Source organism: Hoplias malabaricus, chromosome 11, assembly GCF_029633855.1.
Source record: "Hoplias malabaricus isolate fHopMal1 chromosome 11, fHopMal1.hap1, whole genome shotgun sequence".
NCBI classification, from domain to species: domain Eukaryota; kingdom Metazoa; phylum Chordata; class Actinopteri; order Characiformes; family Erythrinidae; genus Hoplias; species Hoplias malabaricus.
Window position 1 is genome coordinate 17,367,562 of NC_089810.1, and position 21,218 is coordinate 17,388,779.

Sequence of the window (21,218 nt, forward strand, 5' to 3'; positions counted from 1 at the left end):
AGGATTTAATTGCATTTAGCCACAAATGCATCATGATTCACCAGGTATTATTTTAGATGGAGTTAAGTTGGATAGTTAGGGATTTATTCGTCCCCAAGCCTACAGACAACAGCTCCAATGCTCCACTACCCAGTGCTGAGGGTTTGATGCTCCTCTACCATAGCATGGTGACCATAGGTTGGTATGGGGCATCACTTTACATCAGAAATAACCTTCTATGGATTTTATACAAGACATGTTTGTGCGATCCCATGTTTTGGTGGCATGGTGGCTTAGCGGTTAGCACGTTCGCCTCCCAGCGCTGGGATCTTGGGTTCAAGTCCCATCTGGGTGGAGTTTCCATGTTCTCCCCGTGTCTGCGTGGGTTTCCTCCGGGGACTCCGGTTTCCTCCCACAGTCCAAAAAACATTTACAAAGTGTCTAATAACTGTCCTGGTGAATGAGTGTGAGCCCAGATATGGATTGGCGCTCTGTCCTGGGTGAAACCCTAGTGCCCGATGCAGTCCTCCAGGTGGACGGTCGTTCCTGGTCGAGAGTATGCTGTGCGCGTTTGGCTGCCGCTTCTCACCAGTGTGTGTGTGGATTGAGTGTTCTGAGCAGTGTGGATTGTAAAGCGTCCTTGGGTGTCTAGAAAGGCGCTATATAAGTGTAAAGATACATACAATCCAACACTTAGTCCAGGACCAGACTTAATCCCATTCTGGGAAACTACCCCATGGAGTGTGTACTGTACAGTGTGTGTACATAAATCTCTCAGAGAGAGAACTGCTCTTGTGACAATGAATGAAGCAGTAGTAAAGAGATCTCATAATTCTGTACACTCTGGTCAAAGAAAAAAGAAAATGGATGAGGTGAGGGGTGTGTGTGTGTGTTCTGATAAAGAGTGAGAGTGATGAAACACTCCTGGCTCCTTTAATGGGTGTCTCATGGGTCAGCACACTGTGTCCTCTGTCTCAGTGTTTGAAGAGATACATCACTGTCAGTGACAGACACACTGCATTCCCTCACCCTAAAGCAGACTGGAGTCCCAGCCAAGCCAGGGCTTGCATTTGTACACACACACACATACAAACAGCTAAAAGCTCCACATATGAGGATGGAAATATTAGCTCTATGTGTGTGTGTGTGTGTGAGTTCGCTTTAGGGTGAGGGAATGCAGTGTGTCTGTCACTGACAATGATGTATCTCTTCAAGCTCTGAGATAGAGGATTGGCCAAAATCTACACTGTCAATGTGTTCAATGAGCTGATCTTCCTGTTTTCTCTCACACACACACACACACACACACATTTACAAAGTGATGAGAAGATGATGAAGTGAGTGGCGTCAGTAGAGACATGGTACTTAAATCATCACGTCCCAGTGTGAAACTGTCTCAGCTGAGGCGATGATGGAATCCCATCAGCCAGCCCTGTGTTTCTATGGCGACCGCCAGCTTCAGCAGCGCATGGCTGGAGGCAGCAGAGAAGTGAGCTTCATCTAGCATTGCCTATGGAGAATAAACATTGCTGCAGCCTTCAACAGCCAAATCAGGCACTACTATTAAAGAGTGGGTACGTAAACAAACCAATGTGTTTAGGCATGATTAAAGCAACATTTCATCATACTGCCAATTCCAACTACTATTACTGCATGACATCCTTAACTTGACATTATTAACCAGCACTGGCCAGCAATAGTTAAACTATGGAGAGTTGAAGGAAGCACATATCTAAGTATGTGTACCTGTACTAGATAATGCAGCTGTATAAGAATGTTTCCTAGTCATGTGACCTGGCATTTAAATACTGTGTAGGTAGCAATTTAACAGAATTTGTGAATACATGTGGAGGTGTGTGAGGCGGGTTACTACTTGCTGGCATACGCACAATACACCGCTGAAAAATAACAACAGTGTTTCCAAGAAACAAGCTTGCAGCTAATGTTACATTCCTCAGTTTCTATCTGTCCCCCTCCACTCAGCTCTGCATCTATTACACTGAAGTATAAATGAACAGTACTGCAGCCATGCAAGGGCACAAACCACACACACACACACACACACACACTGAACTCTCTCTCATGCTCTGACCTCTTCCCCACCTCCGGTGAGAATTAGAGCCCTCCAGGCGGGTGGAAGGTAAATTGCTCTCATTGCAGGAAATCTATCAGGACCCCATGTGGCCTGGAGGCTGACCAACTGTATGCCTGACTATTGTTCTAATGCGTCTCATCATCACCATGGTAACACTGTCCTCTCTGAGAGCTGCTACTGAAAGAAGACGGGTGGAGAAGATTAGGACTGGGAACAGAAAATGTTGAATAATGAATAGAAGACAACTGAGAAGAGAACAGAACAGAACAGAACAGCAGGGATGTACTTCATGCAGCCACTATAAGGACACACGTGGGCAGCAGAAAGTGGCTAGAAGGAAGGTTATGACCTCTGTGATGTATTTTCTCACACATTTCCTCCTGGTAATCTCTGCACTTCCTGTTATCTGACCTAATAAACACTTCCTGACTGCTGCCCTCTGATGTCCCTGCTGTCTGACCCTGCCCCCTCTTCTGCTCAAATATTCATCAGTGTAACAATGACAGCTGGGAGATGGAGTCCACCAATCCTGCAGCCAATATGGCCAACACCTGCCACCCATGCTTCACTTGCCCCTCAACTGTCTGGCCCAAAGGATGGGAGGTGTGTGTTGGGGGTGGGGGGTGATGAGAGAGGGAGAGAAAAATAGATTGAAGGAGGTCATTTCTATTATTAGCTAATTTAATCAGCACTGCATCTTGAGTTCATGGAGCTTTTCTCTTGACCTGCATAATCATGATGACAACTGTTTCATTGTTAATTAACAGGAGGGAATATGAGAAACATGGAGGGGGGAGAGAGGGAAAAGCAAAAGCGAGGGAGAGAGAGAGAGAGAGAGAGAGAGAGAGAGAGAGAGAGAGAGAGAGAAAGTAAGTTTTCTGTCTGAGCGAGCGGTCCTGGCTCTGTCTCTGTCTGAGTTAATGGGTCCATCTGCTAGAGTTAGTATGGACAGCTGTAAGACAGCTCACCACTGAGACCTACACACTAATGATGCTGGAGTCCACATACGCACATACACACACACATACACACACACACACACACACACACACACACACACACACATTAGAGCCTGTAACATGGGAGGTTTCAATAGAGCTGATTTCATTGATGTGTCTGACAAGAAAGCCTGGGATGCAATAATGATTGAAGAGACTTAGAATTGCACAGATGACTCTGCCATTCTTAATCTCAGATAACAACTGACTCTAATCACACATACGCATACGCGCGCACACATACACACACACACACACACACACACACACACACGTTCTGCTCCTAGATTCTCTGTCTCAAAAGCTCTGACATTCGTAATCCTGGATAACACTTATTGATCCACACTGAGACTAAAGGAACTGATAGGAATCAACTCCTCTCTACTCCCGTTACTGAAAAGCCTACTCATTTGTGTGTAGGATAGTACAAAGAAGTTTCTGCTCACATGTCTGTGATCCAGTGACCTACATACATGCATTAATATGTGTCAGAGTACAGGAAAAGACAGGTATATAAATCTCGCTATAGCTGCTGTTCAAAGAGAACAGATTTATTAAAAAAAAGGGACAACATCCTACCTTTTGGCTTTTATAAAAATGTGTTTATGAAAATGTACAGGCAAATTTAATGTAACATTCACGGATATCAAGTTATCATGGTTAGAATATCTCTATACTGGAAAAAGATAAAAGTATCATGAGTACACATAGATCTCACAAACTGTATGCATGGATTTCACTCACATTCACTATCCGCTTATCCAGTTTCAGGGTCGCGGTGGGTCGAGAGCCGACCTGGAATCATAGGGCACAAGGCAGGAATACACCCTGGAGGGGGCACACACACATTCACTCACACCTATGGACACTTTCGAGTCGCCAATCCACCTACCAACGTGTGTTTTTGGACCGTAGGAGAAAACCAGAGCACCCGGAGGAAACCCACGCGGACACTGGGAGAACAGACCAAGCTCCTCACAGACAGTCACTCGGAGCGCGAATTGAACCCACAACCTCCAGGTCCCTGGAGCTGTGTGACTGTGACACTACCTGCTGCACCACCATATGCATGGATTTATGAAATGCTAATATTTACAACTTTACGTATTCAATCTTAAAAAGGGAGAATATAAATATTTTCTAAAACAAACAGCTCTTTAAAAAATATGGATTTGCTTTAATGAATATATCACAATTTTTCACACTAATCTCTGTAGCTGTAAGTTTTCATATATTTACAAATGAACAGAAATCATACTCCTTGTGATGTAGATTAAACATTTCATATGAGTTTCACCTTTGTGTTCAAATCTCTTGTTAATGCACAGTGTAAACACAAACCCCGTGAGAATTCCATATTCCTCGTTACTCCTCAGTAGCTGAAATAATTTCATTCTCACTGGACCACAACACAAGTCAAATAGGATATTATTCTGATATATGTTTGTACGAGAGGAGACAAAGAAGCCCAAAAGTGAATCTCTCTGTCTCCTTTATCTCTTTCATGCTTGGCTGGACTCCACCTGAAGACTCAGACAATGCTGAGCAAGCACTAGGAAATGGCAGAGGAGATTTCTCCTTAAAACACACACACACACACACACACACACACACACACATACACAAACAACCTGCAGTAGTAATATCAAAGCTCAAGTCTCAGCAGCCTAAGCTTGTGCATCTCCAGTGAATTTCCAAGTAATCTCTATTTGCTGCAACTGTCATATTTGGCTGAGGGCCTCTTTTATTTATCTGCACCTAGTAAAAAGACAGGAACCTTCACTTAAAACACACATGAGTCAGTTGTTAGGAGCAGAAGCAATTGCCAGTTGACTTCTACTTTAAATGCTTTTAAAATAAGCAGGTCTTAAATACTTGTCCGTGTACAAGGAAATAATGGTAATCAATAGCAACCCAGACTCTCTCAATCAACCCAAGAGAGGTGACAGACTGACGTTAGGTTGAAATATTGGAGTCCTCCTCTAAGTGCAGTAACTGTCTCATCGTTATCGGGATCCATGTGTTTTTTGTGGGATTGTGGGAGGAAACCAGAGCACCCAGAGGAAACCCCTGCAGACATAGGGAGAACACAACAAATTCATCACAGACCGTGTACTGACACCAGGATGGAACCCAGGACCTCAAGAAACTGAAGTTGTCTTTGCAATGACATTCAATGTTGTGAAACCATACTGCATTCAAAATCGGAAAGACACCCACATGCCGGAGCATTTTTACCCCTCCCGCTGACACTTGGCATTGGGCATGGTGACATGGCTCATTCTGTTGCCTATGCTTTTCTTTGGAGAATTTATAGGCTGTGTGTGGGCTCAGTGAAAACCTGTGTCAACAGTGAGTGTCCTTTAAAATAGTGGAGGTCACAAATTAGAGGGTTTTCTTGGATATTTCTGGACACACCATGCAGCAGAGCATAATTACAAGGCAAGGCAGCTCCTGGACATTAGGAAAGAGAGAGTACTGCAAGATACTCTTTCTCTCCCTCCCCTGCGCTCTGTGTGTGTGTATGTGTGTGTGGGTGTTTGGTGAGGAGGGTGATTTCTCAGAGCTAGAACAATTGTGCACTCTCTGGTCATTAATCAAGCCAATCACTTTCAGCCTTGTTGCCTTTTGTTATTCTCTCTTTTTCTCCCTCCATCTCTCTCATTCACACACATCCACATCATATATATCCATACATATTTATTAAGGTATTAAAGTTTGAAGCCTCACTCACTCTTGCCACACCGAATGTTCTGGACTGTGTGAACTGCACAGATCTGCTGCACTACTGCATGCACTACTCATTTGCATTGAATGCACTTGATTCAAATCTGTACATAATTGCAGCATGAATATAAACCTATACTTATATATCAACAATGTTTCATTTCAGTTGACTTTTTGGCAGTAATTGTGTTGATATTTTCATATGTCGTATTCATATTTAAAGCACACATTAAATATTTAATATATGTGTGAATGGTAAAGTATATTTGAACAATGCAAATTCAAACTAAATGCAAATGCAGTAAACTAGTTTTATGAGTAAGAATTATGGAGCTGCAGGTGACAACCAAACCTTTTTCAGCTTGGAAAACACATTGTAAAATCAATGGCACTGTCACACCCACTCCTCTTAGACTAGTCCAGTCCTGTTACCTTCTGTGTCTTTGCACTTTGATAGCAGTGTTTGCCATTGCTTTTTTGTTGCTCTGCTCTCGTTTTTGATCCTTCACTATATGTGGTAAGGGGCACTTCAGTTTACCACTGTATAACTTTATCAAATGCATACAAACCAAGGCCTACACACAGATGTTCACACACACACACACACACACACACACCAAAAGCTGCAGGTGTTTTATTTACTCATTTGTACTCAGATGTAGCCTGTATTTCCATTATACAAGTCCATATGTGCATCTGTATGCTTTAACTGCATTCTTTTTGTAAAATACTCTATACTTCAATTAAATGTCCATTCTTAATACTTCCACTATGTATTTCCATCATATCCATCCCCATACTCCTAATATAAACTTTCTTATACAAATTCTTATGCTTCTGTTATATACATTCATCCTCAAGACTTCCAGTACAAACATGTGAAAACTTTCTATAATACATATTATTATTTTAAAATCCCTTATATCTGCACACGCCACACAAGCAGAGTCAAAGATGAATGAAATATGAATGAAAAAATAAATCTTTTTTACATGCATCTACCCACACACACACATGCGCACACAGAGAAACACACAGATGGCTGAACTGACAGCTCTCAAGGCAAAAAGCTAAAAGCACCCTGCAGGACAAAGATAAAGCTAAGCATCCTCAAGCTTTTTATTAAACATTTTCTTCCTCTCTCTTTCCCTCTATTCCTTCAGTGTAGTGTTGTCTCCAGGCAGAAAGAAAACTGTGTGAGCCCACTACACTAATTTCCTCTCTCTCTCTCTCGCTCTCTCTCCCACTGTCTATGTTGCTCTCTCCTGGCAGCATTTTGCCTGTATCCCTTGACAACTGCAGGACTTACCCGTGTGCGCATGGGAGACAGCAGTCCTTCCATGTCTTTCTCTCACTCCACAATAGCCCACAATCCTTTCACTCTGCCATTGCTACAGTAGCACTCCCAGTCCAGTCCACACAGAGAGAGGGATGAGCCCGGCTCCTCCGGACGCGCACACACATACTCATACTCTCTCTCTCTCTCTCTCTCTCTCTCTCTGTAACGTCAGCGCATCATCCCTGCCAGGGAGACTTGCTGTGTGTGTGTGTGTGTGTGTGCAAGCACGTGTGTGTGTGTGTGTGTGTAGGAGTTTGCTGATAGGGTTTGTCTTGTCCTGTTATATTAAATGTGTGGGTGTTCATCTATGAGAGAAGACCTAATTGTTCCTCTCAGAGTGTGTGTGTTTGTGTCTTTGCTGTGTTCTCCTGTCTGCCTGCAGCTATGTTTGTTCACTCCGCCTGACAAATGATCAGTTGGGTTTTCAGCCCCCCACCAAAAGGACAATACACAGGACAATACACTCTCTCTCTCTCTCTTTCTATCTCTCTCTCTCTTTCTCTCTCTCTCTCTCTCTCTCTCTCAGACAGAAAGACAGACAGACACACACACACACACACACACACATATTGTGCTTGTCATTCCCTACATCTTTCCTCTCTTTTGGTTTCCCTTCGTTCAGTTTAATGCTTTTATCCCTGCTATAATTAACTCCCTGTGTCTGTCTGTCATTATTTCGATAGGTAACTTTCTGCATGTCTTCTCTGGAAGTTCTGCATCTCTCTCTCTCTCTCTCTCTCTCTCTCTTTCTCTCTCTCTCTCTCTCTCTCTCTCTCTCTCTCTCTCTCTCTCTCTCTCTCTCTCTCTCTCTCTCTCTCTCTCTCTCTCTCTCTCTCTCTCTCAGTGTGATAGGGTTAGGGTCTTATGTTTCAGGCTCAATTGTTGTTGAGGACAAAAGGAGCTACTTTACTGCCTAGCAACCTGATCTGCCACCACTCTCCTTTAACTGAGAATGACTCACTCAAGCACTCCTCCCACTGACCCTGCGCATCTCCCTCTCTCTCTCTCTTTCTCTCTCTCGCTCACACACACGTATGCACATATGCTTCAATTAAACATTAAAGGTACAGTAGGTAAGGTATGCTATTCTTGTTCCTGAGCTCCACCTACAGTTGGGAATTTAACTCATTTTTACAGCACTGCCCTCAAATCAAGAAGGAGGGGAGAGAGGGTAGTGGTTTGTTACCTTCCTCCAAAAGTTGCATAGTGCAGTTTCTGCAGTGCTAAACCAGCAGTAGTAACGACAGAGAATAGCTTCTCCCTATTGAATGTCAGTGAGGTACCATTACAAATGTCAAAGAATATGCCTTCTCTCTTGTCTAGGTCAAATGCAATTGAGATAATTATTTTAATTACATTGAATACAACTCATATCAGTGTAAATTAATGAAAATTACTATGTGTGTTGTCTTTAAGAAAGGACATTTAATTTACACTGTAAATAAGGAATACCTAATTTACCTAAGTATATTTAAGTCTGGGAAGCACAGTGGCACAGCAGGTAGTGTTGCAGTCACACAGCTCCAGGGACCTGGAAGTTGTGGGTTCGTTTCCCACTCCGGGTGACTGTCTGTGAGGAGTTGTTGTGTTCTCCCCGTGTCCGTGTGGGTTTTCTCCGGGTGCTCCGGTTTCCAAAAACACACGTTGGTAGGTGGATTAGCGACTCAAAATTGTCCATAGGTGTGAATGTGTGTGTGTTGCCCTGTGAAGGACTGGCGCCCCCTCCAGGGTGTATTCCCGCCTTGCGCCCAATGATTCCAGGTAGGCTCTGGACCCACCGTGACCCTGAACTGGATAAGTGCTTACAGATAATGAATGAATGAATATTTAAGTCTAGATACATTTATCTGAATGAAATGTGCAATTTGTCACTGAATTTGACACAAAATATGACTTTTGCATTTAACTCATCTGTGGCAGTGAACACACACACTAGTGCATTAGGGGTTGTGAACACACACCCATAGCAGCAGGCAGCCATCCCCGGTCCCCGGGGCAGTTCTCGGTTGGGTGGGCACTTCAGCCGTAGAATAAAGGGGAGGAGGACAGTGCTGTTCCTTTCATTCCCACTGCCCATTTATTTCATGCTGGTCGTGGAAACCAAACCAACAACCTTTCAGTCCTAAGCCATCTCTAACCATTAGGCCACGACAGCCCTCATCTACATTTCCAATTTTAAATGAGTAGGTTTGACAAAGTGCTCAAAATTTCCTATAAGTACAAACATTTCTGCATGTTTTTGTGATTTTGTAGACAACTACAGCTATTTAAACTGTTTGGAGACATCAGCCACCACAGATGTGCAGCATCCACGTAGAATATCTGTGTCAGCACACATCAACTATTAGGTACAGAGGGGAATACGAGAAAAACTGAGCCAATCTGACTGATCTGGGGATGACTAGGAGGCTAGAAGTGCCCCAGTGGTAGATTTATAACATTGGGGCAAGCCCCTGACACTTTGAGGACATGTGCCACGATCTTTTACACCTCATCCAAAGCTTTTAAAGGTCAAGGTAGTGGCCAGGCCGAAACCCGTGTGGCTTCAGTGGATTTGCATGTTCTAATGTTCAGGTGCTAAGGCTGCAGGAGGTAATAATTACACAGCTGTTAATCGTTTAGTCTCTTCTTTTTGCATTGATCCTCACAGGCCAGATATTACCACTATTACACACTGCCTGCATTTAATTTCTGCACTGTCAAAAGTTCTCTTTTTTCTCTAGCTCTACATTCTTCTCTCATACATACGTTCACATAGGATACTATTTTTTTCTTATCATTGTGTCAGTCACCATAGCAACAAGAGCCACACTGAGCGCACGCCTCTTCTTTGAAAACACAGCAGCAGCAGGAGCAGCACACCTTTCTGAACACCCACTTCTGCTGCAGCTGATGATGTCCGTGTTTAACATCCATCATGTGGTTTTGACTGACTGCGATGTCACTAAAGACCCTGACTGAAAGTGTGCCCTGGCTGATTTGTAAGTTGTTTTGTTGTGTGTGTGTGTGTGTGTGTGTGTGTGTGTGTGTGTGTGTGTGTGAGTGTGTGTGTGTGTGAGGAAGAGAGTTTTGCAGTGTGTACAGTTGTGGTGCTCTTTTCTCTACGCTGACCTACTTCTCAACTCCAACTCAAGAAAGACTCCACTCTTCAGTGAACTAAGGCTCTCATTAAAGCTTCATAGTACTGGAGTTACTGTACTACAAGAGTTCAGTCCAATTACACAACTCCCTCTGTTACTTGCTCTGTATTTTCTCTCTACGCTGCCTCTTTCCCTTCTTTTTCTTTTTTTTTTTGCTCAGATTCTCTACTTTCGTCCTCGCTCTTTATCTCTATATCTGCCTCCTCTGTTTATTCTCACTCTCTCTCTCCCTGCTCTATATTTCTCCTGTTATTATTCTTCATATTATTATTATTATGTAATGCAACAACACTGGTTTGAAACGATTAAACAAAAAGATTTCAAACTTTTGAATGGCACTAAATTCGCTTAAATTCAGAGACAATTCACCTGACAGAGGATAAAGACTTTTGTCTTGCACAAATCTAATACAATGTGGATAAAAATTCACTGTGTGTGTGTGTGTGCGCGTGTGTGTACTCTGTAGCAGACTCATCCATCCTCGTAATGTGTAAGTGCTGACAACGAGCATTAAACTGTCACCGAAACATGTTCTCTCATAAAAAGAAGATGGAACACAAGCGATCTTGTAGACACACACACACACACACACACACACACACACACCACATGTATGGCAGAGAGAAGCAGTAATAGGTAAAGCAAAAGCTCTCCGTTTCGTGCAATATATAATAGAAATTACATTCTTCTGGTTGAACATCAGGCCTGTTCCTCTGCACAGCGCTGCAGTAAAACTGGATTAACCACGATGTTATATTTGAAACCTGCTGATTGGTTGGCATGGTGCTAGAGGGCTGAATGTCTGAAAGTGTTTCCTGCGATGGCCAGCTTGTTTAACACAGAAGTGTAATTTGCTGTAAATACAGCACTGAAAGGCTTTAATTAGAACCTAAAGAACACACGCGATTAGCCCTGTGCGACTGGCAACAACAGAGACTCTGAAAGCTTCCGCTGTGGGACAGCTCCACAGTAAAACCAGTAATCATCAATTAGTTTAAATTAATGCAACAAGCTTAAGCTAAACAATTTAAGAGTCAGCTGGAGCACAATCAATTAAAAGCAAATGTATCTCAAGCACAAATCACACCAGGAAATTATTTTCTCATTTCAATGCTAGTTCTGTTGCTAGCTCATTTTTCAGAGTAAGAAACAACTGAATACTGTCAGGAAAATTTGCTAAGTTGAAGCACTGGCTTCTTTGAGAAGTGCCCATTCCAGACCGAAACGACGTTTGTGTTGCGGCCCGTGAAAACGCCTACTGCCCAATCCCCAGTACAATTTCTGCACCCCAGGTTGCCATGTATGTGCAATTATAATGTCTGGAATTAATTGTCAATGAAACTTGTCTTCTACTGGAATTCTGTGAAGCTGATTTGTGACAACAGTTGTAAAAGGCGCTGGGCATTAGGGGATCAATGCCTTGTTCAAGGGTACTTCAACCATGTATGTTCCTGCCAGTCCTGGGGATCGAACCGGCACCCTTCTGGTACTGAACCCGGTCCTCTAACCATTAGGCCAAACAAACACTTTGTGAGGCAGCCGTGGAAGTGAGCAAAGAAATGAGATAATGTTACATTCTACCAGAGGTAAAAACCCATGGCATCTTCTAAAGAGCACCACAATCAGACATAGAGTAAAACTAGAATTAATATTGGTGATGTATCTGAAAGCTCAGATCCCAGCAAGACTATAATGAAGATCCCGAGCTGGCTAATTTCCTCCTGAACAGGTAAGCAAATAATTTCCACAAAAAAAAACATAACAGTACAAATGTGTATGTGTGGATTAAGCTCCATGTTTTATGTGTTTTAAAGTGCTGGAATTCATCTCGCCCTCATTCAGGTTCAGTGTCCTTAACCTGTGTGAGCTTCACACCTGGGGAGGAGGGAATTTCCCAATGAGAATATGTGTGTATTTGTTCCTAATTTTTTAAAACAGAAAAATGAAATAAAAAAAAGCTATGCTGTATAGCCTCAGTACAGCTTAGAAATATATAAATACAATGGAATAAATGCAATTATGTTTCCTAACTACAAACCCTAAAGACACACCCAGTGACATTTTTAAAAAGGTGATTCTCCTATGTTGGCACGTGCATGTGTATCAATAGTCTTGTGGGACTATTACATGTACAGATATTTTGTCATTCCTCTAACAATAAGAAAACAACAGCAGATCCACCCACACCAAAATTAGATGAAATGTGGCTAAATGACCATGCATGAACATTTTTGTGTAAAGCTGAACTCCGATGTCACTGCAGCCCGTCAAGAACTAAGCAATGCGATGAAATTCTTGAAATGAATAGGATGCTGCGAAAAAAAAAAAAAAATATATATATATATATGGCATGGTGGTGCAGCAGGTAGTGTCGGAGTCACACAGCTCCAGGGGCCTGGAGGTTGTGGGTTCGATTCCCACTCCGGGTGACTGTCGGTGTGTTCTCCCTGTGTCTGGAGAGGACTGGCGCACCCTCCAGGGTGTATTCCCACCTTGCGCCCAATGATTCCAGGTAGGCTCTGGACCCACAGCGACCCTGAACTGGATAAGCGGATAATGAATGAATATATATATATATATATATATATATATATATATATATAAATATATATATATATATGTGGACATTGATTTATACATCCTGGCTGAACATGGTCCAAAAAGGAACAACAGTGATGGTGAAAGTACGAGGACTGGGAAAGTGGGCGTCTGAGTCGAGTAGGATATTCCTTTGAGGTGGCAAAGCATCTGGCAATAACTCCTAACAACCTGTAAAACACATGCTTCTTACCGAAGGATGTCCCACTGATGAAGGACTAGAGGATGACCCACACATCAGCTGCGTGTTAATAAGTGGACACTGAATGGACACAAAACTCAGAGCTGCCGTGTGTGATCTAACACATCTTCACCATGTCCATGTCACTGCAGCGCTGAGACTGAATCACCTCTCAAATAATACCTGCTCTTTGGTGGTCTTGAAATGTCCTGACCAGTGAAGAATGGAGTGAAAGGAGGCTAACAAAGTATGCAGAGCAACAGGTGGTCTACAGAGTGTAATTATAGCACTACAGAATACACCTGTATGGTCAGTGGAGTTGACACAATACACATTGTGTGTGGGAAAAAAGGAGGTGGTTTTAATGTTGTGGCTGATCTGAGTATATGTGTAACAGCAGAGAAAATGCAGTTTGGTTGTCTATGTCTCTGTTAAATCAACTGAATGACAGAGAGAGAGAGAGAGAGAGAGAGAGAGAGAGAGAGAGAGAGAGAGATTGAGAGAGACTGCATCACCATGGTAACCATAGCAGAGGCCATATCAAAAGTTACCCAATCATGTTGTTGGTCCTGAATTACACTGAATTTCTCAAGCAGCCAATGAAAGGCGCAGATCTGAGCATTTGATCGCATAATTTGAAAAGCTTCTGCCTGACAGGAGAAATGAATCACTAGCCATGATTAAATGATGATCAATGAACTCTGCATGAGCAGGGACCTGCAATTCTTTGCACACTAGTTAATGAGCTCTATGGGTTTTGCTGGAGTGTGTGTGTGTGTGCGTGCATGTGTGTGTGTGTGTGTGTGTGTGTGTGTGTGTGTGTGTGTGTGTGTTAGAAGGGAGATTATTGATCGGATAAGAATGTGCAGGATTGGGGATTAGTCTGTGATGTTCTGCCTGCAGGCAAAGAGAGGTAGAGTAAACACTTGTATGTCTCTTACACACACACACACATACACACACACACACACACAGATTCAGAGGTACGCATGATAAGCCTAGGGAGTCAAAACATGCCGACTATTCAATCTAAAGTTCATTATCCAGCGATCCCTGCAGAACACTGCCACATTTCGCTCCGTCAGTCACACACTGCCCTGCTTTGTCCCTCCCTCTGAGTGAGTGAGAGAGCGAGAGTGAGAGAGAGAGAGAGTGAGAGAGAGAGAGAGAGAGAGAGTAAGAGAGAGAGAGATTTTATAGACATAGATTGAAACTTTGTATAAAGTAAAATGCATATTTTATCTATATATTTAATTTAAATGAACACTCATATATAATACACTTACATATCCAACATTTCTTCTGATTATTAATAAGTCGTTAATCCTCCCTTTGCTGCCAAAACATGTTCTACATGTCTGAGAAATGTTTAGACTGGCTGTGAGAACCTTGCTGTAATGATATGAGAGCATTAACCACAAGTTGGATGGAGGTCAGTCACCCCAGAGAAGGCAGTTCCACGGCTCCACAGCCAAGGGCTGTAACTCATGTTTGACACTGGAGGATAGTGACCTCTGATTCATGTGCAGCAGGACAAATCAACATGTTTCTACAATATGTGTGCCCTAAAGTAGCTAAATTCACTAAGTGCAATATGCGACCTTACTTGTTTGGGTGCATGCACATTAATAACACAAACATTTATTATTATTATTATTATTTTATAACTGAGTACAAAAATTATTGGGGATATTCTGAAGGTCTGAGAGGCTCCCCAGAGTATATGATATATTAGTTACAGGTTACTACCTTACATCACTACATTGCATCAGTTTCTAAATTGCTACAGTTTCTAAACGGAACATATTTTGGTAAAGGTGTCTGAGTCTAGGAATGTGCTGCTGTTTGTGTCATTACAGTATGGCACTTGCAAAAAATTGCAAACAAAAATCAATCTTTAAATCACCTTCCTACGGTACAGGTAAACACGAGGATGTTTATACATGCTAAGAATTCTTCTCTCTCTCTTCTCTCTCTCTCTCTCTCTCTCTCTCTCTCTCTCTCTCTCTCACACACACACACACACACAAAACCCCAAACCCAGTGGAGACCCTCTAAACCTGGTTGCATGAAGTCACTTGCTGTGCTGTCTCCTAGCAACCGTCGTCAGGGACAACCCCCGCCTGGCTCTCCAGACGGCAAGTGGTGATGGCAGCATCTGTGTTTCTTGTCTTTTCTGGCCCTCTATTTTTGGCTGGGGCAGCCAGTCGGGGGGTGCTACGAAAGGATGGAGGATGCCGAGGTCTGTCTGTCGACCACAGAGCCACAGCAATTCATTCCACTCTGCCAAACACTCATTCGATAACATTCACCAACTGATTGAAATGACCAGGCCATATGCCCAACATACCAGATCACTAGAAGCGTAAATAAAACACATCTCAGCAATTTGTATAAACATAGAATAATAGAGTGACTCCACTGATCAGGACTGGCCAAACCAGCTAGTCCTTCCACTCTATGTTATTAATACATAATATTTATATTTTGCTTTTCAAAAACCAAAGTTATTAAAATGTACTGTAAGGACATTTTTGCGTTAAGTTTTAGAACAGCAGAAGCAAAATAGGAATGCATAGCAATACAGGAGTAAAGAACTACGCCAAGGAAAACAGGAACAGTTAAAAGCAGAGCTAATATCCAAGTTCATAAACAAATCCAAGGAAAACAACAGCTGCTAATAGTAGTGCTAATGTGGTAACCAGATTTGCTGAGAGATTTAGAGTAAGGAGTTAATAGCAAAATGAAAGAGGCAAATGAAAGAGACACTAAATGGTCAAAAGCACACCAGCCTAAACCACCCCTCCCCAGCGTCTGAAGGCCATTCCCAACATATCAATTTTAGAAAGCCATTTCTAGCCATTTGAAGGGGAGATTTGCTGCCATCAACAGAAAGCACTTTCCCTCTCAGCACCCATCATTCCATCATAAGTCAGACCGCCATTATGTCATAAAATGTTGCTGCCACCATTGCACACACTCAGCAGAAGCTGCGGAAAGCTCAGGACATAGGCTCCACAAAGTGCAATGAATGACAGTATATGTGTAATGAGAAATGAAAAATGGTCTTCAATGAGTATGAGTTCTAATGAAAATGGGTCTGCCATGTTTTGGTATTTATAACAAGGAGAGTGCCGTTTATGTACCTTATACCCCAAGCCTCTCCTGGACATTGTACAACACAGAATCAAGGGTGTATCTGAGTGTTTAATGTGTGTGCTGTTCATGTTTAATGTGTCCTTTGGATACTCTCCCTCAGGGCAGGTGCAGAGATGGAATGACCTTTAGAATTCAGGGAGTAAAAAAAACAATCAATTTGACCTAGTGACCTCTGATCATGGACCTTGAGGAAGGCCCATTTTGGGGTGGATTATTTTTAATTAAATGGACAAATATAAACAGAATAAAACACACATGCACACACTGCACTTGGTGCAATTTAATAATCTGGGCCAGCACCTCTACTGTTGAACTCTGCACTAGCCAATATCAACACTTCAGGAAGAGTGCCAAAATGTATCAAATGATTCAGTTACCTATGAATAATTTGATTAACGCTCTATAAATGTGTTACGTGAAGATGGCGCAATTGTCACTGGGTGTTAAGGCCGTCCCTAACCCTGTTCTGCCATCCACAAAAAGCTCTGCCAAAACACCAATTCACAACAGCAGCTATGTAATAGTAACAGTACCAGCACATCACATGCACTTCATCTGTAGTGTTCTGCGGGGAGGACCTAAATAAGACATTTGATGTCCTAAGAATTTTGTGGGGAGAATGATATTTCGTCTTTTTCTTAGAATGTGGGGTATGTATGAAATACCAATAAAATCTGAGGAAATAAAAACATATAACACATGACTGTTTTTTCCCTGTTTTACTACATTAAACAAGTCTGTTCCTATCATTCTATCCTCTTAGCCCCAATACGGTGCTGAGAAATCAGGTTATGCATGTGAAGTTCAATAAAAAAACTGAAGCATCAGTTCAGAAAATCAAGCATGTATCTGGCTAACAGCTACATACAACTCTGATGTGATGTATTACTGTATTTACAACCAGATTACTGGATTGATTCTTCAATGTTCAATGTAATACTTGCATTGCAAAGTGTGCCAAACTGAATCAGTCCTCTTTATGTTGCATAGATAAAACATATAGCTAATCTGTTTAGCAAGTGTTGAATCATATGGCCACATTTTATAGATTGGACATTGTCTACTGGGCAGTGGTGTCTACTAGCTGTGATGTAAAACATTTGGAGAATGTAAAATTGTATTTTGCTTAAAATGGCAAAATTGTAACACAATCTTCTTAGATATTGAAACTGTATGCAATCAATAAGTAGCAAACACAAAGCATCAGCTAATTGTAAGTACCATGAACATGCTATGAATCAGAAAAAAAAGACCCTAAAACAGATATATATATGTTATTTTACATGGAAGCCATCACAGCTGAACCATATAATACAAAGAGGTACCATATGCATACAGGCCAACAGACACACACACACACACACAAATAATTATGATTGTGCACTCTGCTCCGAGTGATTATATATATATATATATTACTAAACATTTTAGGCACCAGAGATTATAAGATTTAAAAAGCTGTTTATCTGAACATTAAGTGTTTATTTGCTAAAAAACAAACAAACAAACAACAGATAACTCCCAACATTAGAATAAAACCAATTAACATTATTCCAGTGAGAGTGATATTCTGTGTGTGAATGTGTTGGTTTAAATATTTCCAAATCTCTCCTCGTGGAAGTTCATATTATTTGAGGTTATCATCCAATACCTAGTTTTAGCGATTAATCGGTTAATAAATAATGATTTTAAATAATGTGTGCTGTTGATTTAACAAATTCATGCAAATCAAGGAGAATCTGAACAAAACAATGTTCTTCAAACTCACACCTACTACTTTAGGCATTAGTTTAAAATATATCACTATAATTATCTTAGGTTCTTCTGCAGAGTACTGTATATTTAATAATCGAATTTATCTTCATGTTAGTTATACTGCATTTCACACAAACACACTGTCCTTTAGGCTACAAACTCAGACACAATCACTGTCATCATTTTAAAAATATAAACTTTACACACACACACACACACACACACACACACAGGTTAAAAAATACTAGCCAATAGGTCTAAATTACCTTCTGTCATATGTCACAAATCACGGGTCCAATGAAGAAATATGAACCTGTGTTATCTACAGAAACACAACAAAGATATCAGCGAATGAAGAATCTGAATACACATTTTTAGGAAGTCTTCAAATCAATCACTGACGTTTCTCTTTTGCACACTCATACATTGGTGTTTAAAAAGATAAATCTATAGTAACATAATTACTAAGACCCAGTATTACACTGACCGCTGTAATGAACATGCTCCAAGCAAACAGAAGACATTTCCTATGACTGCCATTCAGTGATGTACTTCTTCACAGGAGTAAGAGTCAACTCTGACCGTCTCCTCTCTACTTATCCTCCTGCGCCCTCTAGAGGGGGCCTGAGATACATGACACTTGCATGTTCGGTTTGGCACAGAGAACGTTCACAGCACTTAGGCCAGTTTGGTATTTCCAGCCATTGTCTCAGCTGTCTCTCTGGACCTTTCACTGCCAATAGAGGTGATGATAAGACAGCACTTTCTCTTTTCTTTGTCAGTGAAGGTGGGAATATGAGAGCCTCTAATGCAGGCCGGTCATGATGGAGAATCCAGGTAAGCACTCAGGTCGTATGTAGTGGAAAACGCTGTGTTAGCACCTGACATAAAGAGAACTGGGCTTCATAAGAGCAGTCATATTTAAATAATTTGACACCTCTGGTTATTAAATGTATGTACTTGAGTTCATTATACTGACAAAACAAATTATTTTAATAGTTATACCAAAGCCCAGGGATTAGCAGAGATATTATCTCCAACGTTTTGACTTAGAAAGTGCTTTTATTTATTTATAATTCAAGAAATCCTAGTCAGTTATGTTGAGGACTGCAGTATGATGTGGTCAGATCATGACACCAGCTTCTTTGTGCTTTGTTTGATATACAGATTATTTTATCAGTAACATTTTACATAGTGACAATTATTTTTCATGACCAAAACTTAAGAATGTTTCCTGGCTTTTTCACAGTACGATAGATATTACTAATTTAATATCATTGAGATCATAATCATCATCTTCTTCTTCTTTTCTGCTTTTCCATTTCAGGGTCGCGGTTATCATTGAGATGCTAAAGGAAATCTACATTTGTAATGAAAATACACGTTTTGTTTGTTTTCTGAAAACTGGACTTGTCTTTACAAAGCCAATGTGTCAGTAAACAAATAAAAAAACAAAGAGGCTCAGTCAGACATGCTGGGCTTCCTCCCTCTCTGCTCATGGCAGGAAAATGGAAGACCCGCTAAAATAATTAATTAATTCCTTCATTCATTGTCTGTAACTGCTTATCCATTGTAGGGTCGCGGTGAGTCTGGAGCCTACCCGGAATCACTCAGCACAAGACAGAAGCACACCCTGGAGGGGGTACCACTTCTTCACAGGGCAACACACACTCACTGAAACACTCACACCAAGGGATACTTTTTGAGTCGCCAATCCACACACCAACGTGTGTTTTTGGCCCGTGGGAGGAGCAACCAGAGGAAACCCACACAAACACCGGGAGAACACACCAAACTCCTCACAGACAGTCAGGAGCAGGACTCGAATTCCCAACCTCAGGATCCTGGAGCTGTGTGACAGCGACACCACCTGCTGTGCTACAGTGGCTGCCCTCCACTAAATTCAGGAGATCGCTAACTGCATGAAAGTCAACAGAGCAAAAGTGCTTCAAAGCTAAACTATTTGAGTAATAAACAAGTTCCGGTGGTAATTCAAACAGTGAATAAAAAACGTACAGACAAGTTAAACTTCAGCCATATACAAACAGTCATTTTTCTCCTCAAACATACCATTCCTCCTTAAAAGACGCAGAGCATCTGAATATGAACAAATCAGAGAAACTGCAGTCCACACAATCGTAGATGTTCCCTTTAATATAATAATTATATATTTTGTCCAGGGAGTACAAACACACAACATAAACACAGGATAAAAATAAACAAATAAAGTATTGAATGCATGGATCTCACACAGCAGGTCTTCAGGCCAAAAAAGACCAGTGTGTGTGTGTTTGTGATATGTTAAATATGGATTCTCTCTGCTCCCTCATTATATTGACTCTGAACAAGGTTAATCCTGATTGACATTTTACAATTTGCAGCCTCTGGCAGACGTCCAGCACAGAACCTTCGCCCACTCACTGTAATCAACCATGCATCATATTACATATACTCATACTCTCTCTATCTCTCTCTCTCTCTCTCTCTCTCTCTCTCTCTCGTACACACACACACACACACACACAAAACATGTTGTGTATGTTTTAAAACAAATTTCATCTCCAGGATTTATATTGTGTTATTTTATTTTACATAGTTATATAATAAAAGATTAAAAATAATATCCCCTTTCTTTCTACAGAAGAGAATGCAATGTGCCTTTAGGGAATACAGCTGCACATTAAAACCATTCTTGACCTTTAAAAGTACATTTACACGGTACATTTAGTGTCAGTAATGTACCTGTACTCTACCCGTTTCCCGAGAGTGTAAAACCCACACCAGTTAAGAGTCTTACTGTTTTCATTATAAGACGCTACAGATGTTGCTAGTCCTCTCTGTGTCTGGGGTCAATAGCCCTGTGTGTGACCTTAGAGAACACGGCACAAAACTGTTTGATGTACTGCGAATAAAAACTCAAGACCATGCTATTCTTTATTTGCAAATTTTATAAAAAGTACATACTCGCTGAAATCTAAAATGTGTCACTTATAAACATTTGCCACGAGCCAAAGCAGCTCTTTAAATGCTGTCATAATTGCGGTGTGGTGCCCCCTAGTGGCTGGACCCCCTGGAATAATTTTGGCCAACTCCCGAGGAGGGTGGTTCCGTTAACGAAGATCACAAACTCGCGATATTTAAGTAAAGATTAAGTGACCTCATGTGACCAAAGTAAAATGTATTATGACCAAACATGTGAAATGTGCAAAAAAAAAAAAAAGATATTTCTCTGGAACAAGAAAAAACG

The 21,218-nt window shown here is 41.4% G+C and overlaps 1 protein-coding gene across 2 annotated transcripts in view; it reads right to left on the bottom strand.

Annotated features, from left to right (window-relative positions):
• The window catches only part of frmd4a (FERM domain containing 4A), a 145,416-nt gene that overhangs the window by 108,782 nt on the left and 15,416 nt on the right, over positions 1–21,218 (bottom strand). The window contains exon 1 of one of the 2 annotated variants that reach the window (XM_066684573.1): positions 7,109–7,219. The exons of the other annotated variant lie outside the window; for it this stretch is intronic. Within the exon in view, the coding sequence (XP_066540670.1) occupies positions 7,109–7,141 (33 nt within the window). The 5' untranslated portion in view covers positions 7,142–7,219. Of the gene's footprint in view, positions 1–7,108; positions 7,220–21,218 lie in introns of those variants that run through there. 2 annotated transcript variants of the gene reach the window in all.